The sequence below is a fragment of the Bolinopsis microptera genome, chromosome 10 (assembly GCF_026151205.1).
Source record: "Bolinopsis microptera isolate Bmic1 chromosome 10, MBARI_Bmic_1.0, whole genome shotgun sequence".
Classification (NCBI taxonomy): Eukaryota; Metazoa; Ctenophora; class Tentaculata; order Lobata; family Bolinopsidae; genus Bolinopsis; species Bolinopsis microptera.
In genome coordinates this window covers 5968668-5994504 of record NC_087081.1, presented here as the reverse complement: position 1 = coordinate 5994504, position 25837 = coordinate 5968668, and the positions used below count along the sequence as shown (strand labels likewise).

The 25837-nt window shown below is 37.4% G+C and overlaps 1 protein-coding gene across 1 annotated transcript in view; it reads right to left on the bottom strand.

Annotated features, from left to right (window-relative positions):
* Positions 1-25837, bottom strand: part of LOC134822317 (uncharacterized) — a 142053-nt gene that overhangs the window by 44068 nt on the left and 72148 nt on the right. Inside the window, exon 9 of the mRNA XM_063833307.1 lies at positions 2982-3065. Within this exon, the coding sequence (XP_063689377.1) occupies positions 2982-3065 (84 nt within the window). The remainder of the gene's footprint in view (positions 1-2981; positions 3066-25837) is intronic.

Genomic DNA, 25837 nt, shown 5'->3' with positions numbered 1-25837 from the left:
CTACATATTGACCGTTATGTACGTCGGTATCTGTTGAGGAGCCAAATCATCTGAAAAGCCCTAAACCTATATTTTGCTCAGGCACGTAGCCAGGATTTATCTTTGGGGGGGAGGGGGGGGGGGGCTGTCGGCGAGCGAAGCTGCAAGCTGTGGCAGGGGTCTGGGGGCGCAGCCCCCAGCGGGTCCAAGTAAGGGGCGGACCCCATTGGCGGGGGCTAGGGGGGCGCAGCCCCCCGGAAAAATTTTGCGAAATAGGGTGTTTTAGGCTAATTTTAAAGTTTAATGAATTTACAAAAATGTATGGTTTGGCATAATCATTGCCTACAATCCTGACCTGAGTAATTTCCCCCTTTGAGACTTTATTTTGGGTTGAAAATTGAGTTTATCGAGAGGAAGTGAAAAATCTCTGGTTCAAATTTGGATTTGAAGCCATGTTTAATTTTTTCTGTTGAGTTCAATTTTTTGCGCAGAAAGCGCTCGATTTTAGGGGAAAAAATTTAAGTATGCTTTTAATTTTTAAGGTCCTGCATCGGCACCTGAAATCGACGAAATCTGCAGGGGTGACGGGAATACAACATCCGCGGCAAATCGAGGTTTCTTTGTCCACATTCTGTATTGTCCACGAAACTGACTGACCTAAGATTATCATTTGTATATTCTATTTTTAAAATCATAAAAATCTTCGTCCTTACTTAGCCTAATAAAAAACGCCCCCTCGGATGATTCGACTTATATATGTGATATTATGTGATGCCATTGTGTCCAGCGAGCGACATTGTCATTTGATTTAATATATCTGCAGTATCGTGCGGTTTTGTAACTATTTTTATAATAATATAACGTCAAGACTCAAGGCTCTAAATACCGGACCTCTCCTTAATCAGCTCGTTTGTGATTTTATCATGGATCGTATAGCATTTGGTAGGGTCCGAGTACCTATTCCATCACAATACGACAAAATTCGTGTATATAAGGGCCTAAAGGTGTGTATGACACGCTTCACAGGATATTTAAGAGGATACAGATACTGGGGTTTGTGAATCTCTCTATACCGGGTTCTTCTATACCGTGCACTTCGTTCTGAGGGTTATCTAAACTTTTCAGTCGTTGAAATGTTAATCAAATGCCATTGAAATTGTGATATCAACTTAAAGTCAGTAAGAACTGTGAAGAGAATGTGTGTTGCATCGTGTGTTGCAAGGTACTTTAGGTAGATTTGCTACTACGTGTATTAACAACCGCAAGAAATTCGTCGACTCTCTGGCCAGTACATGAACATTGAACATCACTGTACCAGCGCTATCTCGTACCAATTCATTTTGTTTTTGCTTTCACAAACACTATAGCAATAAAACATTAGTTTCTTCGGGTCTTTTCGCGCAACAACGAGCGCAAATTGGGCTGGCTCAAGCATTAACAAGGGGACTGTAAACAAAATATTTATTTTCAAAATCTTTCTTTTTCGTTTTAGTAAATTATATTAATATTATAAAACTTATGATTTTGTTATTATCTTAACAGTTACTGTTGTAACTTAAGACTTTAAATTTGTATTCCTTGTATTCCTAACTAAAATAATTATTACCTATTAAATTCGCGTTTTTGACACCACTTGGGGGTCCAAATTTTGGTCACTAAATTCTTATTCCTTGGCTAATTTTTATTTTTTCATGCTGATTTGAAGGCCATTAAAGCATTTGAACCAGTCAAAAAAGTGTAAGTTCTATATCTTCTCCGGTTTTTGCAGAAAGTCGTCTTAAAGTCGTGTTAAAGTAGATGCCAGTAAAATTGTACGGATGTATAAACACATATATATCGTCTCGCTTTATATATAGTAAGATTGTAAGGTACATAATCTGTTCGATTCAATATATACAGCACCACACCCCGCAATCATGCCTTGTATTGTGACTTTTTTAATACTACTACATTATATTATATAATATATATATTTCAATATTTCTATTATATTTGTTAGAAAGGTTGTATCCCGAGCCTGAAATTTTCAGTAAGTTTGTTCTGTGAGTATACTGCATAGTGCATACTTAACTTTTGGCAAACTTCTTTTCTTTGATATTAGAGGTATTAACAGAGACACAATGTTTAGTCCTTTCCCCAGTTAATTAGATAACCATAAAGTTTCTTTGGCTTCCGTTATTTGTCATGCTGAGAACGCATCGTCTCACATAATATTAAAATACAAGCTAGAATACTGTTTATTGTGAGTATTGTTTGCACGGCTTCAATTTGTTATTATGTTAAACTATTTAACTAGAATAAACTTACTGAAAATTATGCTCGTTATATATCCTTAATGAACCATCTGTGAATTTACAAAAAGTCCCACAACTGTCACTTGGATACAGCTTAAGTACCTAATTTCATGCCTAAATCATATTATCGTGACATGAAGTGACGAATCTTCCCACGAGCGAATTAGTTAAATGATTTACAGACAGATGATTGTGTCAAGTTTGATTGAGTAACTTGTTAACCTTCTCAAAGAAGATTGCAAGAGCCTCACTTAGTAAGTAATTCATTAGTGAGTAATTAGTAGGTAATTAGTGGGTAATTAGTAAGTAATTAGTAAGTAATAAGTGAGTAATTAGTAGGTAATTAGTGAGTAGTTAATAAATAATTAGTGAGTAATTAGTAGGTAATAAGTGAGTAATTTGAATATCAATATGTGGCTCATAAGCTCACTAGGATAGTTAATCATACATACTTCTCATCTTAGGTCAAGTTTGATTGAGTAACTTACTTGTTAACCTTCTAAAAGAAGATTGCAAGAGCCTCACTTAGTAAGTAATTCATTAGTGAGTAATTAGTAAGTAATTAGTGAGTAATTAGTAAGTAATTAGTAAGTTATTAGTGAGTAGTTGATAATTAATTATTGAGTAATTAGTAGGTAATTAGTGAGTAATTTGAATATCAATACGTGGCTCATAAGCTCACTAGGATAGTTAATCATTAAAACTGACCTGTTGCATAACGAGCATTCCTGTATCATCAACGTAGGCTCCGTCATTATCGTCCAGCTCGAATCCGTTCTTCATCCATGACACCTGAAATAACGTTTGTTAATTAAGTTTATATAAACTTGTGAACTTATTGACTTATTAACTTATTAACTTGTAAATTATTACACGATAGCCACTTTTGCAGAAGGATGATGATAAATCTCTCTACAATAAACTATCACGTGACTAAGTTGAACACGTTCTCTAGATGGCTATGACCGGACAATTCAAAACCTCAGTCCTGTACTCTGAGTCCTGACATATCATGTCACGTGATAGAAACATTTTTTCGTCAATAACTCGTCAGGGAACCATTTTAACCCTTGGTAATGTTCATATTGGCTGACTCGGAATCAGCGTTCAAACATAAATCGAATCAACTGCCACGTGCCGGGGCCTTTCTAGAGATTCTAGTAGAATAATTTCAAAGCTGTGCTGAGTAATTAAGCACGCACAAAGGCGATACTAATTTCCGATATTAAACTCTCTTGAAAGTACCAGTAATGCACAAGGCAGTACTGAGCAATTAATCAAATGTCCGAGTGTCCTATGTATGAATGGTCATTCTGTGTTTTTCCCTCAACTATCAAGGTTTTATCCCAATGATTTGAAAGCTTTTATTGTGTTCGACAGTTAAATTTGAGATTATTTGGATTTAAGATTGATCAGCGTACTATTTCATAAAAAAGTCGTATCATGTCGCACCAGTGGTGCACGCCGCCGCCGCCGAGTTTTTGCTCACGCCGCCACGCCGAAGAATAAATCGCCGTGAAAGTTGTATTTTGATAATTTTTTTGAGCTACATGGCAATCCGAGTGATCAATCCTGTATCAATATGTCTGACGTCATCAGCTATAAACGTGGCACATGCAATGTTACATGTTATTGTGCATTTTAGCATGCTTGGGCATTTTCTCAACCATTCACGTTAAAATAAATCGCGCCGCCGCTGATTTTGGCAAAGCGCGGCGGCGTGCATCACAGTGTCGCGCTGCACGAGTTTGGCTGTGACCAACTCCTATTCAATATAGAATTCAACGGCACACGACGAAGTTACGGGAACCCTGAGTGTGAGATCTCACACAGAGAAGACTTTGTTAGTTTATATTAGATTATATTATATCTGTATTATATCTGTAATCTGATGAACTGTAATTTGCGTCATTGTAACCTTGCAATTGTAGAGCTCTTGAAGTTGAAGTTCGGTTAATCAACTTCAATTTTGATGAATTGAATACCACTTTCAGAGCTCCAAGGCTCCATTTTAGGTTATGTTCATAATATTATATAGGTACTAACTACTAAACACTACTCTCTCAATCTTTATGACTGGGGGAATGATTAATGACCTCGATGTTACTTCATTAATCACCTTCTATAGGTATCCGTATTGTCGGAGGTGCTTTAATCCCTACCTTTCTAAAGTATTTGTACCCACTTTTGAAAGGTAAGCTTTTCTCTTGCATGTTTGTTTGACTTGTATTTGTTAGTTGGCATCACTTCACGGTCATTAAGTTGGAGAACGGCTCGAGCAAGTACTACGTACATACAATAAAGCAATAAGTGCAATATAATTGTTCCATTTTTCCGAATTTTCATTTCCTCTTAGACTGCAACTTAGACTGCAACTTAGACTGCAACTTAGACTGCGACTTTTATTTATTCCTTTAGAATAATTGTCTTCAATTAAAATCTAAATACTTGAAATGTTGAATGACCGAATAGTTGTTGTCACTAAGATACATAAAGTTGAATGTAATTATTATATTTTACTGAATTCTCATTTCCTCTTAGACTACTGTCTTCATTTACAATAATAATTAAATTGATAACTACACGGATAATAATGAATATGACCGCATAGTTTTTATTATAAGATATTATAATTTTTGTATCTAGCTGCTACAATATGCACTGTTTTGCTATCTGATACTCCACAGCTGGGTACTTACTACTTGCATAATATAATATGATAATAATATACAATAATATAAGATAATTCTCATATTAATTTCCTCGTAAGCTGCTGTTATAATTAATTGTCTCTGAGCTAAGGACACAGCTCTAAATCTAATATCGCAAGACGAAGATTTTAATTTGCAACCTCCGTCTTGCGATATTAAAGAGTTAAAGCTGTGTCATAACTTCCTTAACTCTAATGATCATGATATATGTTATTTTTATTCTGGAGATAAGCCTAAGAGCTGCAGATTAGTTAGGCACTTAAGGGGAGATACACCAAAACCCTTTTTGCTCCGAACATCGATTTTATTTTATATTACTTTTAAATAGACAAAAAGAATAAGATTGTACACCTTCAAAAATTTTTAAAAATATTCCCTCATCGAGAAAAAAAATATTTTTCTTTTTCGAAAATCTTTAAAATTTGGAGAAGTCTGTCACTGTAATACCGATAGTTCAGCCATTTAAAAAGTTTTTTGGCTGATGTTTTTACTGAACATTACTTACACTCCGTACTAGAAGCCATTGAAAGGATTATATAATTGAACAATAAATGACCAAGTTACAGACCGAACAAGGTGAAAAAAGAAAAATTGGGATTTTTGCCTACCACCAAAGTTGTACATTTCACCACCCGCCCAGGTCATCAGATATCGCTTCAAAAATTCTTGTGAGTGTAGTTGATGATCATGGCAAGCTTTTTAGAACCGGATTTCTCTCAATTTTGAGTTTTAAGCTATGCAATGTGGCCTCAAACGACTTAGTAAAATTCATCGTAAAAAAGGGCAAAAAAGGCAGATTTAAGGCTTAAAATGCCTATAACTCAAAAAGTATCAGTTTTTTTGAAATAAATTTTACAGGATCGTTATCAGCTTGGTAAGACGAATCTTTTAGTACCAAATAGGTGCTTTTAGAAGACAAATTGTCTTAAATAATTTTCTAGCTCGAACACAAGGGTCCCCCCTTGTATAAATTTTGTACAAATTGTACACATTTTTTTACAAATTTTGTGGCTTTGAATATTATAAATGTCGTACTAAAAGATTCGTCTTACCAAGCTGATTACGATCCAGTAAAAATTATTTCAAAAAAACTGATACTTTTTGAGTTATAGGCATTTTAAGCCTTAAATCTGCCTTTTTTGCGATGAATTTTACTAAGTCGTTTGGGGCCACATTGCATAGCTTAAAACTCAAAATTGAGAGAAATCCGGTTCTAAAAAGCTTGCCATGATCATCAACTACACTCACAAGAATTTTTGAAGCGATATCTGATGACCTGGGCGGGTGGTGAAATGTACAACTTTGGTGGTAGGCAAAAATCCCAATTTTTCTTTTTTCACCTTGTTCGGTCTGTAACTTGGTCATTTATTGTTCAATTATATAATCCTTTCAATGGCTTCTAGTACGGAGTGTAAGTAATGTTCAGTAAAAACATCAGCCAAAAAACTTTTTAAATGGCTGAACTATCGGTATTACAGTGACAGACTTCTCCAAATTTAAAAAATTTTCGAAAAAGAAAAATATTTTTTTTCTCGATGAGGGAATATTTTTAAAAATTTTTGAAGGTGTACAATCTTATTCTTTTTGTCTATTTAAAAATAATATAAAATAAAATCGATGTTCGGAGCAAAAACGGTTTTGGTGTATCTCCCCTTAATTTGCTCAACAAATGGACAACCATTAACCATTTGGTCCGAGATTCATTAATGGTCCGAGATTCACTATAATTAGGTCACCAATTGTATTGCTGTACTCTGTAAAAGTATTTAATAAAACCGTTATAGTTATACTGGCTCCTCTAGACGGTAAAACCTTGTACCTCACACATTTCTATAGTCCACACTCCACACCTTGAATAACTACAATCAATATTATCTTATCGTATCAATTAGGAACAGTGTCTTGATGAGGTAAAGAGTATTATAGATTGGTGATAAGCCATTATAATATATACATTACTTTGCATCTATGGTATTTTCTTTATACTTATTAATTACTTATTAATTACGGAATAATTACTTATTAATTACGGAATAAGTCAAATTCGCAGAAATCCAACTCGTGTAAAAGACACGAGACCAGCTCTAAGTCTAATTATTAATATTAGTTACAAGTTACATTTTTGGCTGACAAAGATCGTTATCTCAGCAAATTATAAATCCATTATCCTAGTATTTTAGTAAAAATGTACTCGTATTTTATTTCTAAAGCTCAGATCACTAGAAGTTTAAACAAGTAATTGTGTCCAACCCCAAAAAAACCCATTCCCAAAATGGAAATTTCAGGTAAAATGGGATTTTTTGGGTTTTTCGGTTTGACGCCCCCCCCCCCCCCCCTAATTTATTCTACATCAATCTAAAACCTTACAACCATCAGAAATTGTCCACTGGTCCTGAGTAAGTTGACGCGAATTACTTTTAATGTCGACTATTTAACTACACAAGGTGTTGCCACAATAAGACGGAGCTAATCATATGATTAGATAATTAGGCGGAGATTTTGTTTGGTATCTACCAGTTTACCGTGTATTTACCGTGTACTGACCGTACCCTGATGTTGCTTTTACATTTATTCAGTATTTGTTTACAATTGAACATATTATTATTATATTACAAAGTCTGCTACAAACTTATCACACCTCAGGCGACGGATAATGAATTGAAACAGTTATTCAACGCAATTTTAAACACTCCTCAAGTCTGCTCAGACTACAAACAAGCACTCCCATCACTTTGTAGCTATAGTAACCTGTAACCGGTAACCGTTATAGTAGCCGGTATTGTTGCAGCAGTTAGTCAGTTCTTTTGCAGTTATTGTTGGTCGATACACCCGCTTTGCTAGGCTAATTATCTCGAGGACCTTCAGAAGCTGAGATACTCTAGCACATAAGGGCGAATTTTTTTTTTATTGAAATCTTTCAAATCAGTCAATTACATACAAGTTTACACAATGAATTAGTTAAATATAATATTGTCCTCTAAGCATGGATTGTCAAAGTTGAAATTGTCTCGGACAAAATGTATGTAACCAAAGGACCTGAGGGTCACCAAAACACAGATATTGAGTGCAAATGCAGCTCCTGCACAAGCATGGGCCCTTATAAAATTGTAATAAGTTACTTTAAACAAAATCACACACCCATTCAATCAATTCATAAAATATTGTGCTGTGAGATGAAATTGAGAAATATGTAAATGCAGACAGCAAGAATAGATAATCTTGAATAAACTATTTTACGGATTTGTTTCTATTGAATAGTCAAGTTCAGAGTCCGAATCCACCGGGATAATTTTCCCCCACATGTAAGTGGAAAGTTTACTTTTAAAATCAGTGATACTCTCTATCTCACGGATATCTAGAGGAATGTGATTCCACTTAGTGTGGGTCCTATAGAAGAAATTCTTGGCAAAAGCGTTGGAGCTTGCTCGAGGTGAGATAGAGCTTACAAAACATAGAGAGTCCATGTGACTATTTCTGAGCCTTGAGTGGCCTTGAAATGGTTGCAAATATGAGGGTAAAGTGACAGGTATATGTTGCTTCACAATTTTAAAGAAGAAGATGAGATCCAAGAAGTCAAAGCGGTCTTCAATCGGCATAATCTTCAGCTGTCTGCATTTTTGAATGTATGTGGATGGTGGATAACTCATATACTCCTCGTGAAGAATCCACTTAATAGCACGCTTTTGGAGGCCCTCCAGCTTGCTTATCTGGGATTTTGTGACTGGTCTCCATATAACCGAGCAATGCTCAAATAGGCTCCTCACTAAAGTGAGATACAGTACTCTACGACGATTTACGTCTTGGACAAAATAACAATTTCTTCTCGCCATGCCTAATTTTTGGTTTGCCTTAGAAAGGACTTTGGAGCACTGATCTTTCCAATCGAGATTTGATGTCACAATTACACCCAGATCCTTTTCATGATCAACATAGTCAAGTGTGATTCTTCCCATGGAGTATACAAAGTTAAAGAGTGGTAGGACACTAAGGAGGGAAACTGTTTCGGATATCCTTCCTGCGACGGTGAGGACCTTACATTTGTCGGGATGAAATCTCATTTTATTAGAAAGTGACCAGTCATGGAGATAATCAATGTCCTTCTGCAGTCGCAGGATATCAGACTCCGAAACAATCTTACGCCAAATTTTAGTAAGCCCCCTGGGTTATGCTCATGATGAAAGTGTTTTCTCCGAGCGTTTTTTGGTATTACAAACATTAGGTAAAGTCTGTGCAGATCCTTCAACGCTATCAAAGTATCAAGAGATCCCCACCAGACTGTGGATTCAATCTAAAACTGTGCTTGAAATGGGATTCAACTGCTTAAATTCCTTGTTTGACTTATGACCACTGGAACTTTAAACACGACATTGTGATCCTGACAAATAAAAATCTATAGGTAGGCAAGAAGATAACAGATCGCTGCAGCAAATAAATCAAGAGACACTCCTGTAACTGAACAGGAGAGGGGGCCATCTCATTCTCACTATTTACTTATTTGCTTATTTAGTAAAGCCATTTTACAGGAGCTGGCAATTAAACAGGTTCAATCCATTGTTTGACTATCCATGGCCAAACATCAGTTCATTATAGTTGCATTTATAGGTGTAAAATTATGGAAAAAATGTCCTGAGTTAGTTTCTCAATTTTTATGTTTTCGTCTCACATTTGCAGCTATATTACAAACTAAGTATGTTTCGTGAACAGTTTAGGTTCATGTGTTGTAATGCCTTCTAACTCAACTAGTTCAACGGCAAACCATGCGAAAACGATTGAATTTACTTCCACATTGTGCTAATAGCTTTGTCAGATTGTGCAGCATATCCACGACGAAAAATTTCTTAAGAGTATTGTTAAACAATTATGCTGTTCAAACGTCGTAGACAGGTATTTACGATGTGAACACTTAAGTGGGGTGTCGGGCGGTCCATCATCATTTTCTCACGTAGCTTTTTAAATGCAGGTCATGTAGAAATATGACAGAATAATTCTGGGGTTTGATTGGTTCATTGCTGTCACGTGTCACATCCCCACCAGAATTAACGTCTATATAGTTTTGGTGACACGCGCTTGTTCGTCAAGTAATGTATCTCCTAGTTATTAAATTCGGTTAAATTTTGAATGGTAACACGCGCTGCAAATGCAGCGCGTGTTACCATTCAAAATTTAACCGAATTTAATAACTATATATAGGAGATGTCTCATTTATCACATAATTTATCTAGCACCTTTACTTAAATCAAAGTTGGTAAAGACAGAACTGACTTCTTATTCGCCATTTCGCGAGGAAGAATCTAACCATCACTCACTTATCTACCAAGCCATATTAATTTCTCCATGAATATTAAAGGCGTTAATACTCGATACAGTATATATATATACTCGATACAGTAGGAGTGCTCGACCAGACCTTGTCTTGCAGGGACGTGACTATTTGCAGCTGTTTAGTGTGTATTATATCACGAGTTTAATCATACTAAGAACCTTATTAAAGATACTTAAGGGTTCTGTAGAGAAGCTTTGAATTCCTAAGAAGCTATGAATTCCTAAGAAGCTTTGGATTCCTGACAATTTCTGTAATCTCAGGAACAAAACTTCAGGGGCAGAATTCCGGCTGAGCCTTTGTTAATGTGGCCAACTATTATACGCACCGCATAATATTTGCATTTATGTCAAAATAATATGACGCTGTAACTTACAGTACCTACCAAGTGTATGTACTCTTCGTAAATAGCATCTAGAGTAAATGGCATTTTATTGTTGTAATTGAGTTCTAATGTTTTCTAATTTTGTAAGAAACTGACATTCTGTGGTTTTTATGCGCTTTTTCAATATGCGTTTATCTTTCTTGTCTGATTTATATGTGGATTCTTGAGGTGAGGCATATTTTCCACGCACGTGACAGTGATTCTGGGGTATGATTAGGCAATTATAATGGAAGCTGATTGGTCTATATATGACCAGAATCCACATCTACAATGTTTACCTATCAACAAGCATTACGTGTTTACGTTAAGAAGCAGATGGTTTAATTAAATCAGACACCGCTTTGACATCGACAAATTGTATCTAACTATCTAACTGGTGTTAAGTTGCCTCCCTTATCCACTAAAGTAGCTCCCTTTAGCGGTCTGTCGTCTAAAGCACGTCGGTTCAAAGCTTTTTTCTATTTTTTGTGATTTGAGTTCGATCGTTATATATCTAACTTTAACATCTTTTGTAAATTTGCAATAAGTTCAGTTTGCTGTTACCGCGTAGTTTACCTTTGCGTGTGTACTTGTACATTACTATACAAGTACACTATGGGGGATGACCCAACTTTGACCCGATCCCAGGAGTTGATTAAGGAGTTCAACTATGATCAACAGGAAGATGTGGAAGGCTGTGTTGCACGCTGGTCCGATCAGTTAGAAAAAGACCTGCATATAGACTACCGTGAAATCGACTACGATAGTCGTGAAAAGATCAAGACTAAGGATAAACAGACTCTGTCTGGCTGGATTGTGGATGCAGTGGACCTTGTTCGTCGGCAGAGTAGTCAGATGTATCTCTTGAAGGAGATCATCGAGTGCTTCAAGACGGAAGCACTAGCAGACAAAGAAAAGGTGATCAGACTGCAGGGCCAGCTGCTGATGCAGAAGGACGAACAACTACAGTTGCTTAAGACGTCTGTTGAGGAGACAGTCCAAACAACGGTGGAGTCAGGGATTCAGAACTATAGTGCAGCTGTTCAACAGAACAGTGCAAGTGGTACGGTCTGCAACAGTAAAATCCTGAAGAAGGTGATGAAGAGTGTGGCTGCAGAGGAGGACAGGAGCAAGAACCTGATCGTGTTTGGGCTGAAAGAAGAGGAGGAAGAACAGCTTCCAGCGCTAGTTACCGCAGTTTTGGAGGAGATCGGGGAGAAACCTCACTTCGAAGCGACTAGAGTCGGTTGGAAGAGGCCAGGTAGTACGGCTATCCGACCAGTCAAGATCACCGTCCCAAGCTCAACAGCGGTTCATCAGATTCTGATGAAAACGGGGAGACTGAGGGAGACGCACAAAGATGTATGGATATGTCCAGACAGATCCAGCGAAGAACGAGCAACAAGGAAGCATCTGGTCACTGACCTGAAGAAGAAGAGGGCGGAACAGACTCATCTCGACCACTACATCCGGTACGGGAAGGTATGTAGCCGTGATAAGAAGTCATCATGAGTTACACTCTCGGACAATGATCAGTATATGAAGGAGTGATGATTATTTTAAGAATTTTCAGACGTTATCTGTATTTAAGAGACAACTATATATTTTGAATATTTTATTATTTGATTGTTTCACACTTTTCATATTTCATAATTTTATTACTAGGTGGAGGTGATGTTATTGAGACTTTGGGCGGCCATAAAACTCCTGTTTTTAAAGTTGTCCTCTGTACTTGTTTCACTGACCCACGCTTTATAGCATTTATACATTTCGGCCCATTTTATATGTTTGTTCGACTTGCTGTACATTTGTATATTTGCTATTTTGTAAAAGTTTCAAATCAAATCAACTGTTTAACTCAATAAATGATGATGGTGGTGGCAGTCTGTTCAGAGCTAATTCTTGTATTTTTGGCGATTTGGGGTCGGTCTTAAGCTTTAACTTTTACAGTTATGTTAAACTGATCAATAACTCAAACTGTACTGCTGAAGACGTCATTCGTGAATCCTGATTGGACAGTTTTTCTTCAAGTTTTCTGCAGAACGCGTTTCAACACGTGAAACATAATTGTGATTAGAAGCTGGAGTAGGAGCGTAGATAAATGCAAGTATTCCAATCTTTCCCACAAAATGCACATCTTGACGTTGCAACTTACTTTTCCATTGAGAACCTATTCATTGTGACTGATTGATTTTGAAATTTGAACACAGTTAAGGGTCAAGCCAATTCTTTTTCTTTTATTTTCTGTCACCTTACTTGCCATCTTTATTATATACAAGTCACTCTAAAGTCTGGACAGTTTTACAATAAATCCCTTCACCTACCGTCAACCGTGATAAGCTCCAGCTGGGCATCTTCTTTTCATTAATATAATTAAGGGTGAATTAATTATTAATAACTAACAGTACCCTTAATCAATATAATTAATTATTAATAACTAACCGCAGTTCATGATATTAAAGGAGTTATGGAAACATTTTAATGAAACGATTGGGATGTTTGTACCGATTATATTTCCTGTAATTGCCCAATTGACATAGCAGAGTGAATATATATGGTTTATTACAAACTGCATAGCAGAATGACCAATGTCATTAGTCAATTTTGGGCAATTACAGGAAATATAATCGGTATAAACATCGGTATAAACATCCAATCGTTTTATTAAAATGTTTCCACAACTGCCTTCAATCAATCATATTCACATGTTCATTCGTATTCACATATTTATATCTTCATGTTCAAATTGATTGTTCGATAATTGATATATAATTGCCTGATAATTGACATCATTTGCAATGGATAGTTTTATCACTTTTTTCAGCGATATATTATTTTATTCTATGCATTTGTTTTCAGATTGCTTCTTTGATTTGCTATTTCCGCTTTCATCACGCTATTGTTACTGAGGATATTATTAGGCAAGTTTCCATAAACGATATTTTATGATCGTCGCCGATAATCGCTTATTGAGCGCTTTTTCGGCGCTTTTTTAAAAAAAAACCGTTTACAATCGCTTTTTTTACGATTATAAACGGTTCAAAAAAAATCGCTTATAATCGACTATAATTGATGTCATAATTCAAAAAAGCGCTTTTTTGAATTTAAAAGCGCTTATAAGCGCTTTTAAGCGCTTACTAGCGTCGCTGAGCGATTTGAAAGCGGTTTTCCAGTAGGATTGGCGCCAAAAACGGGTGGATAAGCGGTTGGCCGGATAAGCGATTCGTAGGCGCTTTTTTGAACCATTTATAAGCGATTATAAGCGCTTATAATTGGGGTGCAATTTAGCTGTTTATAAAGCGCAAATAAAGCGCTTATAAGCGCTTTTAAAATTGAGTCAGGAAAACGCTATATTACATCTTATAACCGCTTATAATCGATTATAAGCGTTTTTTTAGAAATCGCTTATTACGGCTAATTCATCGCTATTTCACCGCTTTTACCGCTTTTCCTATCATCCATGGCCAGGTGAGCAGGAATTAAAAAGCGCTTATAAGCGCTTTTTCGATGCTGCCCCTAGCCTGGTCGGAACGGGGTAGTACCCGGAATTTAAAAGCGCTTATAACTATAAGCGATTTCTCAATTCCCCTTAACTTGGTCGGAACTTGCATGTGCTTTTCTGAGCAACCTGGGGTGCACCGGCAGAGTCAGGATTTAAAAGCGCTTATAGGCGCTTATGATCGCTTTTCTACCACTTTTCCTATCACCCATGGCATGGGTTGGCAAGAATTATAAAGCGCTTATAAGCGTTTTTCAATGCTGCCCCTTAGCTGGTCGGAACGGGGGAGTGCCCGGAATTTAAAAGTGCTTATAAGCGCTTTTTTAACGCCGCCCCTAACCTGGTCGGAACGGGGTGGTGCCCGGAATTTAAAAGCGCTTATAAGCGATTTCTCAATTCCCCTTAACCTGGGCGGAACTGGAGAGTGCCCACTTGCATGTGCTTTTCTGAGCAATCTGGGTTGCACCGGCAGAGTCAGGATTTAAAAGCGCTTATAGGCGCTTATGATCGCTTTTCTACCGCTTTTTCTATCACCCATGGCCTGGTTGGCAAGAATTATAAAGCGCTTATAAGTGTTTTTTCAATGCTGCCCCTAACCTGTTCGGAACGGGGGTATGCCCGGAATTAAAAAGCGCTTATAAGCGCTTTTTCAATGCTGCCACTAACCTGGTCGGAACGGGGGAGTGCCCGGAATTAAAAAGCGCTCTTAAGCGCTTTTTAAATGCTGCCCCTAACCTGGTCGGAACTGGAAATCAGAGTGCCCGCTTATAAGTGCTTTTCTGAGCAACCTGGGGTGCACCGGTAGAGTCAGGATTTAAAAGCGCTTATGATCGCTTTTCTACCGCTTTTCGTATCACCCCTGGTTGGCAGGAATTAGAAAGCGCTTATAAGCGCTTTTTCGATGCTGCCACTAACCTGGTCGGAACGGGGGAGTGCCCGGAATTAAAAAGCGCTCATAAGCGCTTTTTAAATGCTGCCCCTAACCTGGTCGGAACTGGAAATCAGAGTGCCCGCTTATAAGTGCTTTTCTGAGCAACCTGGGGTACACGGCAGAGTCAGGATTTAAAAGCGTTTATGATCGCTTTTCTACCGCTTTTCCTATCACCCATGGCCTGGTTGGCAAGAATTATAAAGCGCTTATAAGCGCTTTTTCAATGCTGCCACTAACCTGGTCGGAACGGGGGAGTGCCCGGAATTAAAAAGCGCTCATTAGCGTTACATTTCAGCCATGCAAAATTACAATGACATATTTTGATTACTAAATGATAAATGGTACTGCAATATAAGTTGCTTAATGTTTGGCCGGATGACAACTAACGAGAAAAATAAACTTGATTATATAATAATTAATTCGGCTGAACCAACACATAGCAAGAGCCACATTAACGTTGGGGCCGTCAAAAACCTGGTCAGAACTGGAAATCAGTGTGCCCGCTTATAGTTATAAGTGCTTTTCTGTGCAACCTGGGGTCACCGGCAGAATCAGGATTTAAAAGCGCTTATAGGCGCTTATGATCGCTTTTCTACCGCTTCTACTAAATCGCTCGCCCAAATTTTAAGGAAATTCTTGTGAAAAGGCCCTTTGGGGCATGAAAGTGATCTAGATCGGTGTATTTTTGGACGCTGATTCCGAATCACCCCCCATGACGTAGGGTTAAAATGCTTCCCTGGAGAGTTATGGGCAAAAAACCGTTTTGGTCACGTGACAGGCTAGTAAAATACTAATTCGATTGTTTAGGGCCCGGGTTAGGGTTAGGCTTGTGGTAAGTGTTATGGTTAACTTCGGGGTTATGGTTAGGGTTAGGGTTGGGATTAGGATTTATGTAAAACCGTTTTGTACGGCTGCAAAACCATAAAAACCAAAGTCACGTGAAATTTTTGGGCGAGCGAATTAGTAAAAGCCGAGTTGGACTCCAATATATGGAACAAATATTTTACGAGTGTCACCCGTCAATTCTCGCAATCACATTCAACATTGCGCTTCGCTAGTTTGGTAAAAATTCACCACTAGACTGGGCCTCACCAAGCTGTGAATTGAAAGATTGACATCGCATTGTGAGTCAATATTTTGTCTCATGTTAGTTCATGCTGTAAAATGGGCATATCAGCTTGTTTACCGATTACCGCGCAATTGTTTAATTTACTTATGACTATGTCACGACGCGACCTGAATGATACAAATAGACCCAATACCGTACCCATGGTTAACAGGTGATACTCTTAATTGACGGATGTTACTCGTCTAAAGTAGCGCGCGCCGCTTTCTGCAAGGTGCGGGAAATTTTGGGAACCAATATATGGTTGCCAAAATCGATGGAGGGTTGGCGACTAGATCAAAGCTCAACGGCTCTGGATTAGGGGTGGACGATAAAATAAACTTGCTCAGATTTTAAATTTTTTTGTAACACTGTTTTCTAGAGACTCTGAGAATTTTCACAATACCAAATTTGTCATACCTTTTTGGAAAGATCAGTGAGTTTCGCCTCACTAGCTGGGTGCCATTTGCTCTATCCAGAGCCCTTGCGCTTGCAGTAGCGCGCACCCACTCACTTCTTGACGTACTTGTGAAACAAGCGCGCCCGAAGTGGCGCGAAAACACATGGTTAGGTGAAGGGTGCCATATTTGATCGTGCGCGGCTTTTGGAGCAAAAGTAGATGTAAAAGTCGCGTAATTTGACCAAATTCGTTGATTTTTGTCGTATTATTTCGGACACTTTCCTCGTAAGTCTATGAGTACAGAGTGAGCTCACCAATTTTTGTTGCAATCGGAGGTCGGGAAAGATACTCAATATCTATTTGTTTGAAGAAAATTGTGCTGGCCGAAATTAGCGCTAAAAAACTATCCTACTATACAGTCGGCACGCGCGGCTCACTGTTGATGGCGCACTACCTATCTGGATAGAGCAACGGCAGCACAAAGGCACATGGTTAAGTTAGGTGCAAAATAATCGAACATGCAGAAACTCTTAGCTTTATTGCATTGTATATCATGTGTACGCTTATTTTTGTATAAAAACCGCGACCGGCTTTTGCTAATTCGTTCGCCCAAAAATTTCACGTGACCTTGGTTTTTATGGTTTTGCAGCCGTACAAAACAATTTTACATAAACCCTTATCCCAACCATAACCCCGAAGCTATCCATAACCCGCGTACCTTAACCCAAACCCTAACATGAGCCCTAAACAATCGAAATCATGTTTTACTAGCCTGTCACGTGACTAAAACGGTTTTTGCCCATGTAACTCTCCAGGGAAATATTTTTACCCTACGTCATGGCGGGTGATTCGGGATCAGCGTCCAAAAAATACACCGATTTAGATCAATGTCATACCCAAAGGCCTTTTCACAAGAATTTTCTTAAAATTTGGGCGAGCGATTTCGTAGGAGCGATTCAAACGCGCAATCTGGCGCGGTTTATTTGTTGCAGTTTTACTATCTAATAACCAAATTTTACAAGCTATCTCAGCACGCCTGCACGTGCACGGCTTTACTAGCGTATATATACATTACTTTTTTCCTATTGGTACTCAGCGTGCACTTGTTTTTATGTCCACGATTGATTATGAACAAGTACGTGAATGCTGGTCACGCACACACTAACTTTCAATGAGCACCGCACTTTTTTCAGACGTCGTGATTCGCTCAGCCCGACTAGAGATTCCTTGGAATGACATAAACAGGCCTGTCATACTCGTTGACAGACTGAGCGTGGCCCAGCGCAATAATTTAATTTCATATACTATATTTTTCTTTTGCAAGTTCTGAATGTGAAGTGTGTATGACTGATGACGCAGCGCGCATCGACCGCCACCAGGACAACCACCAACATTAACAACATATAAATAAACGCTTGCAAGCGCTTTACAATTTCTGACAATTATTGTCGGAGAACTTTGCCGCGCCGTGCACTTAGCCTTCTTGCTTGGCTTCTAGATCGCCAGTCAAACAACTATGTTTAAATCCATGTTGATAAATGATAGATAAATCGGTAAAAACCAGCAATAAAAAGTGATTGTAATCGCTTATAACTTATAACCGCTTTTCAAATCCTTAGGGGCAGCATTAAAAAAACGCTTATAAGCGCTTTCTAATTCCTGCCAACCAGTCCATGGGTGATGGGAAAAGCGGTAGATAAGCGATCATAAGCGCCTATAAGCGCTTTTAAATCCTGACTCTGCCGGTGCACCCCAGTTTGCTCAGAAAAGCACATACGAGTGGGCACTCTCCAGTTCCGACCAGGTTGAAGGGAATTGAGAAATCGCTTATAACTATAAGCGCTTTTAAATTCCGGGCACTCCCCCGTTCCGACCAGGTTAGGAGCAGCATTGAAAAAGTGCTTATAAGCGCCTTTTAATTCCGGGCACTCCCCCGTTGCGACCAGGTTAGTGGCAGCATTGAAAAAGCGCTTATAAGCGCTTTCTAATTCCTGCCAACCAGGCCATGGGCGATAGGAAAAGCGGTAGAAAAGCGATCATAAGCGCCTATAACCGCTTTTAAATCCTGACTCTGCCGGTTCACCCCAGGTTGCACAGAAAAGAACTTATAAGCGGGCACTCTGATTTCCAGTTCCGACCAGGTTAAGGGGAATTCAGAAATCGCTTATAAGCGCATATTAATTCCAGGCACTCCCCCGTTCCGACCAGGTTAGGGGCAGCATTGAAAAAACGCTTATAAGCGCTTTATAATTCTTGCCAACCAGGCCATGGGTGATGGGAAAAGCGGTAGAAAAGCAATCATAAGCGCCTATGAGCGCTTTTAAATCCTGACTCTGCCGGTGCACCCCAGGTTGCTCAGAAAAGCACATGAAAGTTCCAACCAGGTTAAGGGGAATTGAGAAATCGCTTATAAGCGCTTTTAAATTCCGGGCACTACCCCGTTCCGACCAGGCTAGGGGCAGCATCGAAAAAGCGCTTATAAGCGCTTTTTAATTCCTGCTCACCTGGCCATGGATGATAGGAAAAGCGGTAAAAGCGGTGAAATAGCGATGAATTAGCCGTAATAAGCGATTTCTAAAAAAACGCTTATAATCGATTATAAGCGGTTATAAGATGTAATATAGCGTTTTCCTGACTCAATTTTAAAAGCGCTTATAAGCGCTTTATTTGCGCTTTATAAACAGCTAAATTGCACCCCAATTATAAGCGCTTATAATCGCTTATAAATGGTTCAAAAAAGCGCCTACGAATCGCTTATCCGGCCAACCGCTTATCCACCCGTTTTTGGCGCCAATCCTACTGGAAAACCGCTTTCAAATCGCTCAGCGACGCTAGTAAGCGCTTAAAAGCGCTTATAAGCGCTTTTAAATTCAAAAAAGCGCTTTTTTGAATTATGACATCAATTATAGTCGATTATAAGCGATTTTTTTTGAACCGTTTATAATCGTAAAAAAAGCGATTGTAAACGGTTTTTTTTTAAAAAAGCGCCGAAAAAGCGCTCAATAAGCGATTATCGGCGACGATCATAAAATATCGTTTATGGAAACTTGCCTATTATTATCATATCTCATATTAGCTATAATATTATTATAGCTAAAAGCTTAACTTGAGAAATGAGAGGTCGCCAACAAATGGATCTGGTACATATTATTCGATATTAATATTTATAAAGGAGCACATATTATTCTATATTAATGCTTTTCATACAAAGTTGGCATCAGAGGAGTATAAAACATCCATGGAAGTGACTAAGTCCTTAGTAAAGGCCATGGCCGGAATTGAAACGGATATAGATCATGATTCCGAGTCGCTGAAAGAAATTCTAAAAGTGAGGGCAGAAAAGCATGAATTAGAATACACGTTAATCTGCAATGAAAGCAGTGATAGATCTACACGTGCAATTAATCAGGCAAGAGAAAAAGGAAGCTCAAGTTGGTTGACTGTCCTACCTCTTAAGTCTTATGGGTTCACATTGAACAAAGGGGAATTCAGGGATAGTCTACTTCTTCGATATAACAAAGACCTTCCACGATTACCTCAATCCTGTGTTTGTGGGGCCAAAATGGACATCAACCATGCTCTAAACTGTCGAAGAGGAGGCTACATCATCATCCGCCACAACTCAGTTAGGGATTTCATAGCCAAACAACTATCAACTGTTTGCAAAGACGTAGAATGTGAGCCCCACCTACAGACTTTAGACGGGGAGACTTTCTCAACAAGTACCACACTAACAGGAGACAATGCCCACCCTGACGTCCGTGCAAGGGGATTCTATCGTCCAGGACAGAACTCCTATTTCGACATAAAGTTTCTCAATCCCAATTCTGAGTCTTATCTCTCATCATCAACAGAAAAAATATACGAGAGAGCTGAGACTCAGAAGCGGAGGTTATACAACGAGAGAATATTGAATGTCGAACATGGGAGTTTCTGTCCACTGGTGTACTCTGTCACGGGTGGCAGCGGGCCAGAAGCGAGAACATTTTTTAGATTACTGTGTGAGAAAATAAGTTATAAAACTCAACAGAATTATTCAGATGTTGTCAATTTTTTAAGATGTAAATTATCATTTATTACCAGGAAGCTGGTTCTCCTGTGTATAAGAGGAACCAGATCTTCTGTCAATTCAGTTGACAAAAGTTGTGAAAGCGACTTTGAGTTCGCATGCTTTGTATCAAAGCTTAGCTAATTATGAGTCCTATGGACTCAATTAATTGTTGATTCAAATCTGGTCGATATACATTGTTGTAAATTATATTACATTATATATTATTCTATTTGTTTTCCAAAAAAAGGTTTTCATACAGGTTACAACAATTAAGTCTTCATGTTATGTATCCTGGGTTTGGACAGGATATTACCCGCTTAAAATATTTCTATCGCGTTACATAATACTGAAATATAATATATTTACAATAAATTATGCAATCACCACATTATAATCAACAAAATAAATTTAATCACAGATAAGATAATCTTATTTTATCTTCATTCCTTTGTCTATGCCGGAGCCCATTCATGATGACGCTGTCAAGACAAAAGATAATGTTATCTCAAACTTTAACAATAAGTTATTTAGTCATACTTTTGACATTGAGTTATTTGTTTTAGGAAAGATCAGACTTGAGATTTTTACCACTTTTTGTGTCTGTAAATAGCAAAGTTTGATCTTTGTGCTTTCTAGTTTGCGGTTTAATGAATAATGATACGTTTCTTACTGAGCTATATACAGGTAAGTAATCAATATACCTTTATTTTACTTATATAAGCTATGCTTTATAGCTTTGTATGTATTAAAGTACTTCAATATGACATGTCATGGACAGACATTATTTAATTTCATTAACTCTGACGGCTCCTGGTTTGCTGTAACATGGTTAATTTCCTATGCTCTTTATAAAGTACAGGCGCTTACCGCGAGCTAGACTTGATAACTGAAGCATTTACGACCTATATCTCTATATATTACATCATCCTTTCATTTTAGCGAGCATAATTCGAGCTCTCATTTTTATATTAGAGGTCACATACGACGGAAGGGGATCACAGACGTCGGATCCGCATTTGTAAAATTCGATTTTTGGGTTATCTTATTTTAGGAATACAATATGATAATGATAATCACGTTCCTGTGTCATTTGTTATATATTTCAGTCCACATTACTCATTTAACCCCCTCCCTCCCCCTTCCTTCCCCTTGGTGTATTTCATTAATGTCGCAGTGGTCGTCTGTAGCAGCTGCCTGTCGAAGGTAATTATTTTTTTGTGACTTGATTGAATTTAAATTACTGTCATGACTTAGGCAATTTTTATGAAGGCCATGCGTGACTCTTGTGAGGCCTCTTACGATTTAAGCAAACATTGTTTCGACAAAATCAAAAAGTGAAATATCAGTTGTTTCCTTTGATGGTATCACTAAAATTCTGCTCGCTATAGTGCGGCAGCAAAAACCTGGTCATTAAATACATGATATTACATTGAACTGCAGAAAAAGCTCCACATTTTAGAGCCATACTTTCGCGGCTTTGCTATTTTCGCTGTCATTTATATTTCCATGCAGCAGCTTACATCGTTTAACGTGAATTTGCTAGGGTGCAAAGATGACGTTAGTATAACTTTACTAATATATTCGGAGAGCAGGTGTCTACTAGACTCTAGACGTATTTTAATCGATTCTGAAGATTTATTTCCATCAATACCTCGATTATTTTTTACTTTTTAGCATATGTAATTATTGTTTGGCGTATATTTGTGTGTGGAAATATTATATTGTCGTGCATGGAACCTAGATCGAGGCCGAATTAAAAGCAGTTCACTTACTGCATAACTTGCTTTTATGTTATCTATCTTAAATATCTGAAAGAACCACTTCAGTAAAGTTAATATACCTATAATATAAACCAGTAGGTACAGGCGCAAAATGCTAATAAAATAGTAATTATCATACAACGTAAGTACCTCTACAAAAACACAGTAGTATAATATATATACTGTAGAAACTAGAAACATGCACTTGGCTAGATAGAATTCATACTTTCCAAGTGATAAACACGTATTTAAGAAGAACAATGCGACAGCCTATCGTAACACTAACTACCCAGAAAAACATACATATAATGTTATAATTAAAGGCAATTATGCAGAATTAGTTAAGATTATAACAACTATAACATAGCTGTGAAAAGATGGTCTCTAAATTTCGAGCTTTTAGTATAATTTTATTGAAATTTTCAGATTATCGTGGCGGTATTATTGATTCTGTTGTAAAAATTAATTGAAAAAAAAATGTTGTAACAGATGTACAGAAAGAGCTACTCATAATTAAAGACACTTATGTACAACTAATTATGGCTTAATTATACAATTAAATGAATTCTGTTGTAGAGTTTTTTTTTCGGAATTCCGACGAGCACTCAATTCCGATTCTCATTAGGAAATTGTGTATCGAATAACGAGGTACTTTTCAATGATTATTTTGGCGTGCGATGGCTAGTTGTATGTTAATGTAGAGTACTTATCACTTATCCTGTTGACTGTTGGAAGTATGCTTGAAGACCAAACACTACTAAGGGTAGACAACTTTTAAAGTTAAAAGTAAGGGTTAATGTTAATCATTAACCGTTGATGTTAGAGTTGACTTTAGCACAGTATTGGTCTACCCTTATATCTACTCAAAGTAGCCAGGTTTGATGGATACTGTTATAATTATATGGTTCCCCTTTTCACAGCATTAAAAAAAAGAAAGTTTAAAATAAACTTAAATTGGCCGGACCTTGCCTTGAATGGATTGCTTCCGAAGTTAACTTTATTGTTTTACAATGTATAATGTAACTTAGACGAAGCGTTTGTATTTAGCTTACAATATTGGAATCTCATTAAACTATATAAAAAAATAAGTATAAAGAATAAGGAAAAGGAACGGGAATGAAGCCAATACCAGAAGTGAAACCCCACCAAAGAATAATTGATCCTTAGGTAGACCTGGTGAAATAAAGTAACTGAACTGTAAGTATAAGAAAAGACGGAAGGAATAAAGGAGAGAGGAAATAATGTTATGTGAACATCATCAGCAGATGAATTGGCACACTGGTTTCGGGGGTTTAATACCTGTACCGGTTTAATGTGCCAAGACCCCCTAGCAATCACTCGTCAGTGATCACCTGTCATGTACAAGTAAGCATAGTTGATCAAAGAAAATGGTTCTCTTAGAGTTTAGACGCGATAGAGATTATAATTTATAGCGCTTTTCGAACAACGCCTCATTGTTGATATTAAAACATGTTAGTACTATCTGACCATGTTTTATACATGCAATCGAAGTATTATGTCACTTTGTACTTCATACATTGGATTCTTTCGACACAATCTTGATAAACTATTTTTTAACACCTCTAATAATTCTCTTGGAGCATGTTACAGTATCTTACTATGACGAGTATTTGTACCTTTATACTTTATAGGGTAGTGATTATTTTTCTTATCTTCTGTTTTTATATATTCCTTTGTTTAATCGGTGGTATTACAGAGTTCAGCCCCGACAAGAACAGGCTGCAGGAAACATGATTCACTGGACTTTTTGTGATCATGATCGGGAACTTCTTATCTAGAAATCAATATAAATATATGTAAGAAGAAAAGAAAGATGCTGGAGAGGGTATTCATGATTTTGAAGAAGAAAATATTTGTTATTTATGCTTGGACGGGAGAGCAAGAGGAAAAGATTGTCAAAGGTGGTTACTGATTACTAGTAACTAAGACATAATTAGCCGTCAGGTACATTATCTTAACTACGTTATAGCTAATGCACGCCAAAATAGCTCCAATATACCAAACCCGTTTATTCCCAGATAATTCAGCCTGTAGAATTGTGTTCATGGATCCAAAGTTCGCCAAGCTGTGCCTGAGATTTACTTTTCCCCGCAATCAGTCGCAGACATCTTGATATTAGAGTGGTAAAAATGTGCCAATACATGTGCCTGAATTCTAAAAACAACTCCATTCGTTGAAACTTAAACGATAGTTTAGATTAATCTTGTTGCTCACGCATAACTGACTCCAAACCTTTTACAACTCAAAGCTGGCTACTTTGCCAGCTGGCCAGTATTTCGTGCGTTTTCAGGGTAATCGGTTACTTGCACAAAATATCAAATACTGGAACACCGTTAATGACGCGGACGGTACAGCGGATCAGTGTCTTATATTTCAATATTTTAGTAAGTTACGCAGTTTTTCTCTCTCTGCCCGCTGCCGCTATACTAAAGCACAGCTGCGTTTCATGAATTTTCATATTATATATATTCATATTATATATATTCAGTCATGAGAGCAGTACAATGCACTCCCCTGCCTAACCGCGATTTAACAAATTGTTAAATCGCGGTTAGGCAGGGGAGTGCATTGTACTGCTCTCATGACTGAATATATATAATATGAAAATTCATGAAACGCAGCTATACTGAACGCAGCTATACCAAACAATGGCCATTATACAATCAAGCTTTATAAAATGTTTTCGGAGATTTAGGTCTGATATTCTGACAATGACCATTCTACAATCAAGCTTCATAAAATGTTTTCGGAGATTTAGGTCTGATATTCTGACAATGACCATTCTACAATCAAGCTTCATAAAATACTATTGAAATTCCAAAAATAATTAGCTCTCAAAACATACCTTTGTATCTTTGACCAACGTGATTATTTTGATTAAGAGACCAGAGAAGTTTACATTGCCGCAATATGTTTAACATTAGTGTCGAACTGTTGCCGGTTTGATAAATGTCATTCTGTAATACCTGCCATGTCTAGGGTATAGTGTTGAGTATTTGGTTGTATTTAAACTCTTAAACCGCTGTTCAAGGCAGCTTTTGTGGGTCATGACTTTGTCATTATTTGTTAGTCACAAAGTTGTTTTTTTTTTAAATGTCATTCATTTATGATATGGTCGCTATACTCGCTATATACCACAGTAATTGTTCGTCATGCCATTTGGTATTTGTCTTTTGTTGTTCACAGACTTTGTGACGAATTCTGAAATTCTCATGGAGCAATTTAGCATACAATATATAATTGAGTATAATATTATGTTGCCGTATCTTTTATTAGAACATGTGCTTCTTCATGAATATTAGTAGGATTTTAAAATGGTCATTTCATGTTGCTAATTTGACAATCCCATTTCTTTAAATCTTATATATTAAAGTTGGATAGTAATTATTCAGACAAATCAGC